Below are 15142 nucleotides of genomic sequence, written 5' to 3' on the forward strand. Positions count from 1 at the left end.
AGAGTTTCATGTCACTTTCTCTGGGTCCCAAAGTTCCCACACACTTCATTCCAAAAATAATTTTATTTACTAGATATTAAATAAAGTATGGAAAGAAAAGGAAGCTGTGTGGTCCAGTCTGCTGGTCGTCCTCTAGCCCAGCTCCTCTCGTGTCTTGCCTACTTTTTTGGGCATTTTCTTAGCGTGAGGATCTTCTAGTTCTTTGGCCTTATAGTAGTGGGGGGCCACCTCCAAAAGCCAGCTGCTCTCAATCTCCAACACCTATAAGAGGGAGCAGAGACCAACAGGGTTCCTTTACTTCCAAACCAGAATCTTAATTGTGTGGTGAAAAAAGGCTTCTCTTTCCCCTTTGATTGAGGGCAAGGAAAAGGCACTTGGCTGTGTTTCATGCTAACAGGGCAGACACACCCTGACATGCTCAAGACAGCAGGTAAGTGAGCCCCGAGAAGAGCCTGTCCCTCAGGCAAGACTTCATCTGCTTCAGGTGTCTCTGTGGCCCCAGCACTTAGTGTACATTTTATTGATCTGGATATGAACCAAGGGTCTCATGCTTGCTACACAAGACTGTCACTGAGATATCCTCAGCACTCCCACTATTTTGTCCACATTTAAAAAAAATTTTATGTGTATGGGTATTTTTCCTGCACATAGGTTTGTATATTACATGCATACCTGGCACCCTTTCAAAAGGCCAGAAGAGGGTGTCAGATCCCCTGGAACTGGAGTTAGAGGCAGTTGTGAGCCACCATGTGGGTGCTGGGAATTGAACCTAGGTCCTCTAGAAGAGCAGTCAGTGCTCTTAACTGCTGAGCCATCTCTCTAGTTCTGTTTATTGCTTTTGATTATATGTGTGTAGGTGTGTAAGTATGTGCATGAATGCAGTGCCTGCAGAGGCCAGAGGGGGTGATGGATGACCCTCTGGAACTGGAGTACAGGCAGTTAACTGTGAGCCGCTTGCTTTATGGGTGCTGGGAACTGAACCTGGGTCCTCTGCAAGAACAATGAGTGCTCTAAACCACCGAGCCATCTCCAGCCCCACATTTTTATTTTAGGAAAGGTCTCATTATGTAGGCAGACCTTGAATGTATTATCCTTCTGCCTCATCTCGAGGACCAGGGACTACAGACCTAGGCCATCAGGCACAGCTTCAAATATTTATTGAATGAAATGACCTGAATTGAATTCTCAGACCTTGGAAAGCACTAACAGCTGCAGGAAAAGATCTTTTGTATTTATTTGTAATGGTGCCAAGGACTGTACCACTGAGCTACATCCCAAGCATACATTAAACTTGATTAGATCTGATCCTACATTAAACTAACAGGCCTTCTTGTTTCAATGCCAGTCCCAGAAATAGGAGTTGAGCTTAAGATACTGTCTCCCCTCATCTGAGCAAGCAATAGCCCCTTACCTGTCTCATGAACTCCTTTGTGGTCAAGACAAGCTCATGGTAGAGCAACCAGCGTGGCTGCTGTTCAAAGAGAGAGGAGTTGGGGTGAATAAACACTGTCTGCTGCTGTTTCACTGTGCGGTAGCCGCTCCGAGTCAGCCTTGCCGTGTGGTAAAAATAACCCGAAGTGATGGCCTAAGGAGCAGGCAAGAAAATAAAGTCAGGTACCATTTGCAGGCCTTCCACTTACTGCCTCTGAGCTCAGGCTTCTAGAGAACTTGAAAAGGGAGGAATCCGTGAAGAACCCACCAGCACATGCTATCTAGGGAAGAATGGGCTTCAGTAAACACGCAGGGAAGAGAGCTTTGGCAGGAAGCTGTGTGCCCTCAGAGTGGTATGGTGATTCGGTTGAGGAAAGAAGTGTGCTGTTTAACAGTTTCCTCTGAGACTGAAACATACCACCCTGCAGAGAGGCTCTTTAAACAACTCAAAATAGCTTAAGGAAGTCCCCAAAACTGACCAGATTCACTAGGCTCCTTCCTGCCAGAGTGATCAATAAACACTGTGTCCCTCTCAGACACAAAGCTGCAAAGGAGACTCCTGAGATCTGACCAGCTGCATGGAAGAAACAGAAACCAACAGAGCTACCTAAGAGGTTAGACCAACTGAGCCACCTGGAAAGGACACTTTCCAACCTGTTGAGCTGCCTGCAGGCTGTGCAGTGTGCTCCAGGTTCCCAGTCTGTGAGCTGTCACCCATGCTGGGGTGGGCTTGGGTGACGCAGCTGTCTTTGAGTCATTTCTGCTCCTGGTAACCCAGTAATCCCTCACTCATCTTCCTATGAGTAACCCAAATAGAACTCACTGGTTCACCAGGTTAGACTCTGGTCTGTTGTGGGCTCCCTCTCTGTGGTAAGAGACGTGTCTGCCCAGGAAAAGTTTTGTCTTATAACACAGTGACTCCTGCAGGCTGTCCACTGACTTACACATATACTTACACCATACATGAAAGACAAAAACAACAGGATTCCAGGTGGTGACACACACCTTTAATTCCAGCGCTCCGGAGGCAGAGGCAGGCAAATCTGAGTTCAAGGTCAGCCTGGTCTACAGAGTAAGTTCCAGGACAGCCAGGGCTACACAGAGAAACCCTATCTTGAAAAAAAAGAAGAGACTAGGAAAAAGAAAGACAAAACAAAACATTAACAACAGAAACACTGACCTTGCGCACACGAATGTAGTCTCCTTGGCAGGAAGTCAAGCCGACTTCCACGCGCTCCAAGAGCCCCTCCAGCTGCTCTCGCACATCCCGGGCTCGGCGCATGGATCTGAACTGTACGAAATTCTCATAGCACCACTGAGAGGAGTAACCACTCTCAGCCCACTGTGAAGACAAAGGCCTAAGTACACATCAGGACAGAAGGATCCCCCATCTCCCAAACTCCCACTTGCCCAGTGACCTGTGTGTACACATTCAGCAGAACCAGGTGGTCTCCCCCAGGGAGGAAGAAGTTGACACGGGCGTTGTCGGCATGGACAACCTTGTCCTTGGGCCGGTAGAAGATGGAGTTGTTGACTGACAGCATAGCGGCCACTGTCAGGATCTCTTCTGAACAGCTGTACCTGGGCAGGGCAGCAAGAGGCGAGGTCAGACCAGGACACCAAAGAACTAACAGGGACACACGGAGTCTCTGAGCTCTCTCTCTCTCTTCTCTCTTTTCCTTTTTTTCCAAGATAGGGTTTCTCTGTGTAGCCCTGACTGTCCTGGATCTCACTCTGTAGACCAGGCTGGCCTCAAACTCACAGAGATCTGCCTGTCTCTGCTCCCAAGCACTGGAATTAAAAGTGTGTGCCACCACCGCCTGCTGAGATTTCTGATCTCAAACATAGCAAAGGAGCATCTTTTTTTTTTTTTTTAAGATTTATTTATTTTATACGTATAAAATTTTTTGTCTGCATTATGTCTGTGTGCCACATGCCTGTGGAAGTCAGAACTGAAGTTAAAGATGGTTAGGAGCCACCATGTGGGTTTTGGGAATTGAACTCAGGTCCTCTGCAAGCGCAGTTGGTGCATTTAACCAGTGGGCCATCTCCCCACGCCAGAAATCTTTTATAGGTGGTCCCACATAGACCTATCTTAACATCCTGTTCCAAAAGCCACAGTCTTCCCAGCACCGACCACAGACAGAACTTCCATTCACAGTCCTGGGTTTTATTTTATTAATAAGTTTGTTTTATGAAGGAGGGTCTCATTATGCAGGTCTCCCTGGCCTGGAACTCCCAATGCAGACCGGCTGGCCTTGAACTTAGGGATCCACCTGCCTCTGCCTCTGCTACAATGACTGGCCCTGGGTTGTACCTGTGCCCACTGACCATCACATTAAGGACAGGACCGTGATTCACAGACCCTTTAAGGCCTCAAAAGGGCTGGTAAGACTTTTTTTTTTTTTTTTTTTTTTGAGACAGGGTTTCCCTGTGTAGCTTTGGTGCCTGTCCTGGATCTTGCTCTGTAGACCAGGCTGGCCTCGAACTCACAGAGATCTGCCTGGCTCTGCCTTCCAAGTGCTGGGATTAAAGGCGTGCACCACCACCGCCTGGCAAGACTTCTTAAATAACATTTATATATAAATACCACGAAGAAGAGAAAAGAAGAGAGAGGTGACACTTGGGACTGAGGAGGCATGGCCAGTCTGTGCCAGGGTCTGGGTGGGTGAAAGACTTACTTCTCAGAGGCCAAGATCATTTTAGACAGCATGGGATCCACAGGCAACTCTGCCATCTTTCGACCAGACTGAAAAAGAAGGGAAAGCTGAGGCCAGTTTTCCCTCCAGTTCCTTCCACCACTACAGGAGCCCCTGGCGCCACCACCAAGGGGTCCCTGGAGCCATCAGACTTTTCTTTACCCTATCCCAGCCCACACTATCTCCTCACCGTGGTGAGTTCTCCAAGGTGGTTGAGGGCTCCAAGTGCATAAAGCTGTTCCAAAGCCAACAGCAGGGTCTCATACGGTGGAGGGTCCAGGAAGTCAAAGTGCATGAGGTCATGGATGCCTGGGGAAAGGAGTGAAGAGTGGAGGAGAGCCCTACAAACACCAGTGCCCCGGTGGGAGAGGACTCGGGTGGCCCATCACCTAAGCTCTTGAGCAGCAGCACAACGTTGCCCAGGCTTGTCCTCTGGATCTCAGGAACCGTGGTCTCCTCCAGCTCATGCTGATAGGCCCAGGCTGTGTACAGACGGAAGCACTTCCCTGCAGCCACCCGACCTGCGCGGCCAGCCCGCTGATTGGCTGAGGCCTAGAAAGAAAGGAGAGGTAAACACATGGCCATGGCGGTGTTGACTCAAGTCTGGGGTATATAAACCACTGGTCCCTGTCCTCAAATGCTCTTTGTGGATCAAGCTTTTTGTGGGGACAACCTGTCTCCCTCAACCTCCTGGAGATGCGGCTGACCTTGCTGCAGGGCGTGACTGTGAGAGACTCCATGCCTGTGCGGGGGTTGTAGCTCTTCTGCTTGCAGAACCCTGGGTCCAGCACGTAAATGATGCCGTCAATGGTGAGCGATGTTTCGGCAATGTTTGTAGCCACAACCACCTAACAAAGAGAGCACAGTCACCCAGTGGCCCAGTCCACCAGATACCCTGAGAGAGTTCAATGCGGTGAGGAACAGGGCAAAGACAGTGTCCAAAGGTCAGGAGACAGGTGAGACGGCCAGCAGGGTCACAGGGGGTTGGCAGTCAGCAGGGGCACAATAAAGAAATGGAGTTTCTTTTTAGGGTTTCTCTTCAGAGATGGAAGACAGGGATGTCCAGGATCCTGCCCTCATCTTCCAGCACCATCCCGTACCTATCACCACATCACTATGGTACCAGCCTACTCAACCATCTCCCTACTGCCATACCTCGCTTCTATCACACAGCACTCAGAATGGTCCTTTTAAAATATATAAACCTGTCAGTTCACTCCCAGATCCAACTACAGGACCAATCTACGCCCCTTACAGCCTGAACTGCTTCTTCACCTATGGCTGCTTCTCTGCTCACATCCGGCGCCCCCTCACCCCCCCACCCTCCCCACCCCTGTCACTCCCACCCTTGCTCCTGCACTCCATGTGCTCTCCCCCAGTGACTCCTGCAGACACATCCTTCTCTTAGATGCTCTGCACCAGCCCGCCCTTCCCCTCAGCAGCCTGGGTCCTCCCCCCTCTTCCCTCTACTCTGCCCTGTCCTTCAGAGAGCAGCCCCCCTTCCACCACTAGAAAATGCTGCTCTTCCTCACCTTCTGTCCTGAGTCTGTTTCCACCTTCCCACGCTGCCCTGGATCCCTCCACTGTACTCAATACAAACTGATACAGGTTTACATGCGGCTGTCTCCTCCCGTCAGACTGTGAGTCTCACTTTGCCCACCATTATATCCTCACCTCAGTCCCACCCCATGCAGCATGTACTGGGCCTCAACACTGGGGCCTCACACATGCTGGGCAACTGTTTTACCACTGGACCACATCTCCAAGCTCTCAGTGAATATTTGTTCAAGGAGAGCCATAACTCTACTTAAAATCCTTTGGTTTTTAAAATCTGAGTGCAGCTGGGCGGTGGTGGCGCACGCCTTTAATCCCAGCACTCGGGAGGCAGAGCCAGGCGGATCTCTGTGAGTTCGAGGCCAGCCTGGGCTACCAATTGAGTTCCAGGAGAGGCACAAAGCTACACAGAGAAACCCTGTCTCGAAAAACCAAAAAAAAAAAAAATTTGAGTGCAGCTGGACTTTAATCCCAGGACTCGGGAGGCAGAGGCAGGCGAGTCTCTGAGTTTGAAGCCAGCCTGGGCTACAGAGTGAGTTCCATGCCAGCCAGGACTAGACAGAGAATCTCTGTCTTGAAAAACCAAATAAATAAATATCTAGATAAATAGATAGATAAAAAATAAAATAAAATCTGAGTGCTTCAAAAGCCTCTGTCTTGGCCCTAGGCTTTTCAGCTTTGTCCCAGCATGGTACTTCAAATTCCCAAACCCACTCCTCTCAGACTTCAAACATGCATCAGCTTTCCTCTGGGACTCCCCAGCCATGTTTCTCAAGGTTCACTCAAATCCTACGTCTTCTCAAACAAAGGCTTCCCCACTGCACTTGAAGCTTGCCATCTCTCAGCTAACGCTGATTTCATCTCTCTCCAGCTGGAAGGTGAGGGCCTTAGCTGCTCCTCAGCGGGGTCCAACCGCCCCCAACCAGCAGGGCCAGCACATGCCTCCAATACTCATCGTGTGCGCTGCAGGGGGAAGAGTAAAGGCTTTTTCCCACTGACCTTTCGGGCCCCAGGGGGTGTGGGCTGGAAGATGCGAGCCTGCATGTCCGAGGGCAGGTTGGCATAAATGGGCAGCACCAAGAGCTCCCGGATTTTGGAACCCAGTCGGCGGCAGCGGTCTTGGAGCATCTCACAGGCGGCCTCAATCTCCTCCTGAATGTAGAGCAAAAGGGCAGGAGTCCTAGAGTCCCGGGATCCACACACCAGCCCCATCCTTCCCTGAAAGACTCCACCCACTTCCCACCACAGCACACACCTGTCCTGTTAGGAACACCAATATATCCCCAGGTGGCTGGGTCACGTGGATCTGCAGCACAGACACAACACAGGCTTCCAGGTAGTCAGCCTCTGGGGCCTGGGGAGGAGGAAGACTCAGGGTCACAGAGGGCCACCAGCTCAGGCTCTTCTCTCTGCTCAATGTATCTTTTACCCCACCCCCGCCCCGTGTCCCATTAGATCCTTCTTCCCTTGGAGCCTCCTGAACTGTCCCACCTCCTCTGCCTACAGTGAAGCCCATCCTCCCAAGGGCACCTTGGTATAGAAGATGTCAACTGGAAACCTTCGTCCAGGGATTCGGAAGACGGGGGCATCATCAAAGAAGGTGGAAAAACGGGCAGTGTCCAGTGTGGCTGAGGCTACCAGGACCTTGAGCTCAGGGCGGAATCGAGCAACATCCTTGATTAACCCGAAGAGGATGTCCGTGTGCAGGGTCCGTTCGTGAGCTTCGTCCACCATCACCACACTGGGGAGGAAATGCAGCGTGGTGAGGGACTGGACCGCAGGTAGCTGGGTCAAAGGGAGAGATGGAGGGCCCTAAGGATGAACGGGGGTGGGGCTGAGAAGAGGAGAAGTGAAGCATTCCAATGATGTGACTCTGACAGAGCGTGAGCAAGGGCCAGGGTTCTGCGACCCGTAGCCCACCCTGGCCTCCGCCAAGAAAAGCAGTCAAGCTGGTGATGGTAAAATGGTTCAACAGTGGAGGCGCTGGCCACCGAGCCCGACGGCCCCAGTTTGATCCCTGGCACCTACATGATGAAAGGGTAATTGACTCCTGCAAGCTGTCTCCTGACCCCTACATATGCACCAGGGCACATGCCCACACTCACACACACACACACACACATACACACACATACACACTCACTCACACACATACATACATACTCACTCACACACACACACATACACACACACTCACACACTCACACTCACACACACACATACACACACACACATACATACACACTCACTCACTCACACACACAAACTCACACATACACACACACACACACACACACACACTTTTTTTTTCAAATGTAAAAAAAGCCAAACAGGCAGGGAGAGTCTACAAGCCAGGACTGAACGAGTCAGGTATCTCTGGGTCAGTCAGGCACAGCTACTCTTACTGGAAGAATGGAAGGGAGAACATTCCTTAAAGTAAACACTGCTTGGCATGGTGGCTCCTGCTCGTAAGCTCAGTGCTCAGACCCCACGGTGAGTCCCAGGCCTGCCTGGGCTACAGAGTGAAACCGTGTCTCAAAATGCCAACTGGCTCCGTGGGATGAAAGGAAACACGGGTCTCTGAGGGAGTGGGCAGCACAGGAGTGAGGTGGTGGCGTCCGCCGAGAGGCAGGTACCCGTGTGCACCTGTAGCTTGCAAGGTCAGGTTCAGACAGGAACTCCCGCAGTAGCATTCCGTCCGTCATGTAGCGGAGAACAGTCCGCTCTGACGTGCAGTCCTCAAATCGGATGCTGTAGCCAACCTGGTCAGAGACAATTAGGAGAAGAATGACCAATGCCCAGACCTGGTGTGGGACCATGAAAGCAATGTGAGAGACGCTTCCCTCTCCTGAATCCCCAAAGAACGCACCTCGTTCCCAAGCTTCACGCCCATCTCCCGGGCCACTCTCGCAGCCACACTCATGGCCGCCACTCTCCGGGGCTGGGTGCAAGCAATCTTCATGCCCTTCTTTGTGTAACCCTACGAAGAGAGAAGAAAGAGGTGGTCCTCTGCAAGACGTGCTGTCTTGAGCCAGCGAAAAGAGAACAGACCGACGAGACGAAAACCAAGGGCCCTGAGGGGATGCTGGCCAGTCCTGCAGACCTCTGGTTACAATCAGGGCTCTGCTAGACTTGAACTGACCAGATCGTCTGAGGAGTACCCAGAAACGATGGGAGACAGGAAGCCAAAAATAGGGAACCAAGCTCTTTACTCCTAGTTCTCTGACCCTGCAGAGGGAAAGCAGGGCAGAGCGCGCAGGGTTGAGGCGCATGAGGTTCACATTTGTGATCTTCACCTCTCACTGCTCGCAGGGCAGACCTGTATGTTCTTACCTCACACCAGACATGGATGTGACGGCAGTGAGAAGACTTAGTGGACAGGACAGGAAAGGACTCCTCTAACCATCCCACAAAGGTCTGCGAGGACTGACTCAAGGCCTGGGCCCTTAGTGACATGCTGTAATGACTGACCTCCTCAAAGAGGTACTGCGGGATCTGTGTGGTCTTCCCGGAGCCGGTCTCGCCTTCAATGATGAGGACCTGGTGATTGGCAATGGCCGTCAGAAGCTCCTCTCGGAAGGGGAACACTGGGAGGCTGCGGCGGACGGCCTGGATGGATTCCTTCTGCTGGGCCTGAGCTGATGGGGGTGGAACTGAGGATGGCTCCTGAGGAAGGGGATGGAGAGTGAGGTCCCCACCCTCTTCAGAGGCCCTCACAACAGACATCCCAGACCCCTCCTCTCACCTCGTCGCCCTGGAGCTGAGCAGCGCGGACAAACTCGATGGTCTCATCCTCCTCCAGCACCAGCTGGTACTTGGGCTCCTGGGCAGCGGCATCTCGGGCCCCAAACTTCAGAGATGCAGCACCTAGCCGGGCCTCCTCCCAGCGCCGCTGCTCCTCTCCTGGGGCACCCGATTCCTCCTCCACGATGTCCACAGTGCGCGCTGGCTATGGAGACAGGCGCACTGAAGGGCCCGAAGAAGGGTGGCCCCGGTGGCCCACTTCCTCCTCCCTGCCATTATTTCTACCTGCTATGAAAGGAAAAGAGGAAGGGACCAGCCACCACACTGCCTCACCCATGAGCAAAGAGGGCTCCCCTCACCTGTCCTCGAGTCTCCTTGGGCATATGGTAGCGATTAGTGGCCTCCAGCTTCTCCTGCTCTCCGGCTGCCCGGTACTCCCGGGCTAGGTCCCTGACTCGTCGCTTGTACTTGAGCTCCCTGCGCTCATGACGGCTTAGCTCCACATCCCCAAACAGGACCTCCTCATCAGCCAGTTCCGCCTCCAGGTCCTCCAGCTTCTCCCGCTCCCGCTTTGCCAGGTATTCTCGACGAGACTTCTTGCGAAGCTCAGGGACCTGGGTCAGGGAGGGAGAGTTAAATCCCCATCCTACCCCAGCAGCAACACAGCTCCCTACGAGGAGTGTGGAAAAACCCCAGAGGCAGGAGTGAGACCTTTTGATACTCGTGCTTAGTGTTTCCTCAAGTCTCAGGGACAGGAAAAGCCCAGTGTCACTCACAAACACTGTGACTTGATCCTACAGTCAGGCAGTTTGTATCCTTCTTCCTTCTGCGACCTAAGTCCATTCTTTGCTGGTTCCTGCCAGCCAGGCCCGTCCTCTGGAGACTGATCACCCACCCTCATTTCACCACAGTCCCTCTGTAGCCCTTCCCACTATGGCCAAACACTCCATCAGTCTTTCTTTTGACTTTGGATCTTGCTTCTTGAACCCAGGGTCTCACCATGGCTTTCCGGTCTTCCTCAGCCATCTTGAGGCGTTTCTGAGCCTCTTCATAAGCCTAGAAGAAGAGATCACACAAGAGAGTCATAAGGCCAAAGATAGGAACATCTATGACCATGCCCCTCAGACTCAGAATGATAAATGTCCTCTACTGCCCCTTCCCAGTGAAGAGTGAGGGCCTTAGGCAGAAAGCCTACAGGACCCTGCTGCCCCACACAGGAACCCTAGTGATAACCCTTGTCTTCCCAGAGACATGTCTGCAACCAAATCCAGATTTGACCAATGTTCTTCAACTCAGCTTTTTGGTAAATGTTTTATTTTCTGTGTATGAGTGGGTGTTTTGCCTCTGTGCATGTGTGTGCACCACATGTGTGCCTAGTGTACAAGGAGGTCAAAAGGAATCGGATCCCCTATCCATGTGGGTGCTGGGAACTGAACCAGGGTCCTTTGCAAGAATAATAAGTGTTCTTATCCACTGAGCCACCTCTCCAGCCCTCAACTCACCTTCTTATCTGACCGCTCCAGGACATTCCGGGTCCGGTCCTTGTCCCGTTGCCGAACCCGCTCTGCAAAGGCATCCCGTTCCTCCAAGTCCTGAAGACGCTCACGCTCTGTCCGCTCCCATTCATCCTCTGAGGCTGGCTTCTCCTCCGCGGGTGATTTACTCTCCCTGAACCCAGCCCAACGCATCAAAGAGGGGTACTGAGAAAGATTATCATCCCCGCAGACAACCAGGTGTTCCGGCTCCCTCTCTCCTGATTCTGACTTACCCTGTCTTCCTCTTCCCTGCCTCGGAAACCTCTTCCTCCTCCTCCTCCTCGTGGTGTTTCTTCCTGAGGTGTTTCCGTCTTCTCCGCTTCTTCTGCAGGCTGCTCCCATCCTTGCCCACTGCCTCCTCACTGCTCTCGCTGTCTTCCAGCAACTTATAAGATCGGTTCTTCTCCAGCAGGGCTCGGGCCTCCCGCTCAGCTGCCCGAGCTGGCTTTTCTACCACAGCCTTCCGTGGTACCTGTCAGCAGAAGAGAAAACAAGCAGCTCCTGACTTCCACATCCTCATCTGCCCTTTTCTTAAACCAGCCTTCATCATTCTCTGCTCCATGTTCTCAGCAAACGGGGGCCTCAGCTTCTGCACCTCCTTCTAGGAATCCATTTAGCAAATGATTATTGAAAACTACCCTACAGTGGAAGGCAAGAACCAACACCCACAGGCTGTCCTCTGACATCGGCACATGGACATCCACACACAATGGAATTTTTTAAATTTTGTTTGTTTGTTTTGGAGACAGGGTTTCTCTGTGTAGTTTTGGTGCCTGTCCTGGATCTCACTCTGTAGACCAGGCTGGCCTTGAACTCACAGAGATCCGCCTGGCTCTGCCTCCCGAGTGCTGGGATTAGGGTATGCGCCACCACCGCCCGGCTCTCTCAGTTTCTTTTTTTTTTTTTTTTTTTAAGATTTATTTATTTATTACATATACAGTGTTCTGCCTGCATGTGTCCCTTCAGGCCAGAAGAGGGCACCAGATCTCATTACAGATGGTTGTGAGCCACCATGTGGTTGCTGGGAATTGAACTCAGAACCTCTGGAAGAACAGCCAGTGCTCTTAACCGCTGAGCCATCTCTCCAGCCCCTCTCTCAGTTTCTTAATTGCTAATTCCCATAGCTCTGTTCTTCTCAGTGGCTTCTCCCAGTTCTTGGGATTGAATCCAAGGCTTACTGTATGCTACACAAGCACTCTATGTGTAGCATACACAAGCTCTGGAGTATGTCCTGTAACTAACTCGGCCCTAGGTTTAAACATGTATGCAGATCCCTCTCTCCTAAGTCTCTCCACAGAGCTGTAAGCCCAGCAACATCTAACATAGTACCTAGGTAACAGAGGACAAAAGACAGATGTTTGGCAAAGCCAAGAGTGGTAGGCCTCTCTGTTATGGGAGGCTCTCTGCAAGTTCGAAGCCAGCCTGTGTACTACACTGAAAGTTCCAGGCTATCCTAGAATGGACAGCTACCCTCCGTCTCAAAACAAAAGATGAGTGTGCGTGAAGCCGTCTAACTTAGCTGCGAGAGGACCGCCCCGGCGGCACACACCTTGCTCCAGAGCCTCAGCGCGAAGTCCCGCGCCGGCCCGCCGAGGTCCAGAGTTTCGGTGTCGCGCAGGCGCTGCACAAACTCCTCGGCCGAGGCGCAGCGCTGCGCCGTGCCGATCAGGAACTGCGCGACGTGCCGCTCGCTCAGCCCCAGCACCGAGTGCAGCTCCTCCTGCACCCATCGCTCCAGCCCCGCCGGCGTCGCCATGGCGACGCGTCCCGCTTCGCACGCGCAGCTGCGGAACAGCCAGGACGGCGGCGGGGCCAGGAGAGGTCTGCAGCGCCACGGCCCCGCACCGGCTGCCGTAGAGACTACTAGTCCAGAGTGCGGGGCTGGGTAGCCCTAAACTGTCTTCCAGAACGGCGAAACCCGGAAAGAGTTGAGCTCTTCCGGCCAGAGCTTAACGGTGGCTGGGCGGGTTCAAATCGCGCAGCCTTTTTCGGGACACTCGGGTGCAAGCTCTCTGTCGCCCCCGGATGGTCCGTGCGCGGATGCTGCGTTCAGTCAACACAAACCCTCTCTCCAGGCCCTACTTACTAATGGTTTCCACAGCTTGGTATAAAGGAATACAAATCAGATTTAGGGAAACAAGACATATAATAAGGTGCTGGAGAGATTGCTCGGAGAACTCGAGTTCGATTCCCAGCACCCACGTTCCTCACAACCTTATAACTCCAGCTCCAGGGGGATCCCACACCTCTGGTTTCTACTGACACCTGAACTCACTCACACATACTCACACACAAACACATAATGTGCACATGCTCACAACACATAGTTAAAAATAATTAAAGATACTTACTAGAAATATGTAAGTTGGGTGGGAGTTCCGGTATCTTCAGATTTTTTAAAATATGCTTATTTATTTTATGTGCATGTGTGTTTGTTGCATATCTGTACCAGGTGTGTGCAAGAACCTTTTTAGATCAGGGATATTGTGTCTCCCTGGAGCTGGAGTTATAAACTGTTGGTTGTGAGCTGCCTGATGTGGATGCTGGAAACCAAAATTAGGTCCTCTTAGCCACTGAATCATCTCCCCAGCCCCTCTTTCTGCTGTTTTTTTTTTTTTTTTTTTTTTTTTTTTTTTTTTTTTTGTGTGTGTGTGTGTGTGTGTGTGTGTGTGTGTGTATATATATAAACGTTTCACTTGCAAGTATGTATACCACTCAGAAGCCTGGAGAGGACATTGGATCTCCTAAAACTGTAGTTACAGGTGAGCCATCACACTGGGAGTAAAACCAAGTCCTCTGCAAGAGCAACAAGTGCTCCTTGAACCCTAAATCCTCTGCTCCCACTTTCTCAGTGTTGGGATTATAAACACTTGGCTGAAATATGTAATTTATATGCAATCAAAAATAATGAAAGGTTTCTGGCAGTGATGGCATACGCCTTTAATCCCAGCACTCGGGAGACAGAGCCAGGCGGATCTCTGTGAGTTCCAGGCCAGCCTGGTCTACAGAATGAGTTCCAGGCCAGCCAGGAATACACAGAGAAATTTGTGGTGGGAGAGGAAATTCAAGTAGATTCTATTTCAAACTGATAGGGCCAGGGGGGATGAATAAGGTCAAAATATTACATATTGTAAAAAGGAGTCTTCACGTGGATGTTATTTTTTTGTTATTATGTATATACAGTGTTTTGCCTGCATGTATGTCTGCACACCAGAAGAGGGCACTAGATCTCATTATAGATAGTTGTGAGCCACCATGTGGTTGCTGGGAATTGAACTCAGGCAGTTAGTGCTCTTAACCTCTGAGCCATCTCTCTAGCCCCCACATGGATTTTATTAACAGTTTAGCACATACCTACAGTTAATGATTTACTGTGAGTTAACCCCTTCCTAGCACAGATGACCCTGGAGAAACAGGAGATACCAGACCCCAACTGAATTTCCAGAAGTGTCCTAGAGAAGCACAGATGTCACTAGTCTCAGAAATGTGGCCGACCACCTGACCAGAGAGGCAGGACTGTTCTGGAATAATTATTAATGGTCTCTGTTTCCTTTACCACTTTCTCTAAAGCCTGTGGCTGGAGAGGAGACAGAAGTTTTCTAGGTGCTGATCCACAGCCTTGTCAGATGCAAAGTCCGAATGAAGCACAACTTGGACATTTTCGTCTCTGCTTTTGGGATTTCTTCTTTCTTTTTTTGTTTGTTTGTTTGTTTGTTTGTTTCGAGACAGTGTTTCTCTGTGTAGTTTTGGTGCCTGTCCTGGAACTCACTCTGTAGACCAGGTTGGCCTGGCTCCACCTGGCTCTGCCTCCCGAGTGCTGGGATTAAAGGAGTGCGCCACCACGGCCCAGCTATTAATATTTCTATTGGTGATAGACAACACAAGGTACAACTGGTCAGGTCCAGGAACCTAAGTGGACAGGACAGCACATGCTTGAAGTTGTTCCTATTTGGTGAATTGCGGCAAAAAAATAAATAAATGAATAAATAAATCACCTGATCCCAAAAGCGAGATCCCAAAGAACTTGGGGAGGCTGTCTTTTCCATTGTTTTGGTAGTATTGGCTTGGTTTGCCATTGTTGTTTTCTTGTTTATATATATATAGTATAACTTGATAGGTAGATAGATAGATAGATAGATAGATAGATAGATAGATAGATAGATAGATAGATAGTAGATA

General features: G+C 51.0%; 1 protein-coding gene across 1 annotated transcript; it reads right to left on the minus strand.

Annotated features, from left to right (window-relative positions):
• Window positions 1–44: 44 nt before the first annotated feature.
• Dhx16 (DEAH-box helicase 16) lies at window positions 45–12884 on the minus strand. Its single transcript, XM_059281591.1, has 20 exons — window positions 12513–12884; window positions 11197–11435; window positions 10931–11096; window positions 10428–10484; window positions 9788–10042; window positions 9430–9633; window positions 9156–9350; window positions 8554–8664; window positions 8331–8446; window positions 7215–7425; window positions 6940–7038; window positions 6684–6836; window positions 4838–4978; window positions 4520–4682; window positions 4321–4439; window positions 4113–4180; window positions 2850–3012; window positions 2612–2773; window positions 1412–1585; window positions 45–261 (listed from the first exon to the last, which is right to left on the minus strand). Exons 1-20 carry the CDS (start codon window positions 12717–12719, stop codon window positions 133–135), a joined length of 3132 nt encoding a protein of 1043 aa, XP_059137574.1. The 5' UTR covers window positions 12720–12884; the 3' UTR covers window positions 45–132.
• Between the last annotated feature and the right edge of the window lie 2258 nt (window positions 12885–15142).

This window comes from Peromyscus eremicus, chromosome 16_21 (assembly GCF_949786415.1).
Source record: "Peromyscus eremicus chromosome 16_21, PerEre_H2_v1, whole genome shotgun sequence".
NCBI classification, from domain to species: domain Eukaryota; kingdom Metazoa; phylum Chordata; class Mammalia; order Rodentia; family Cricetidae; genus Peromyscus; species Peromyscus eremicus.

What these genes read in the sequence shown, in the direction of transcription:
- Dhx16 (XM_059281591.1), bottom strand. Translation starts at nt 12,719, where the DNA reads ATGGCGACGCCGGCGGGGCTGGAGCGATGGGTGCAGGAGGAGCTGCAC. An exon ending in GCGTGAAGCTTGGGAACGAG is followed by an intron (nt 8,447 to 8,553) that starts GTGCGTTCTTTG and finishes GTCTCTGACCAG; the next exon opens with GTTGGCTACAGCATCCGATT. An exon ending in GCTGCTGCTCAAGAGCTTAG is followed by an intron (nt 4,440 to 4,519) that starts GTGATGGGCCAC and finishes TCCTTTCCCCAG; the next exon opens with GCATCCATGACCTCATGCAC.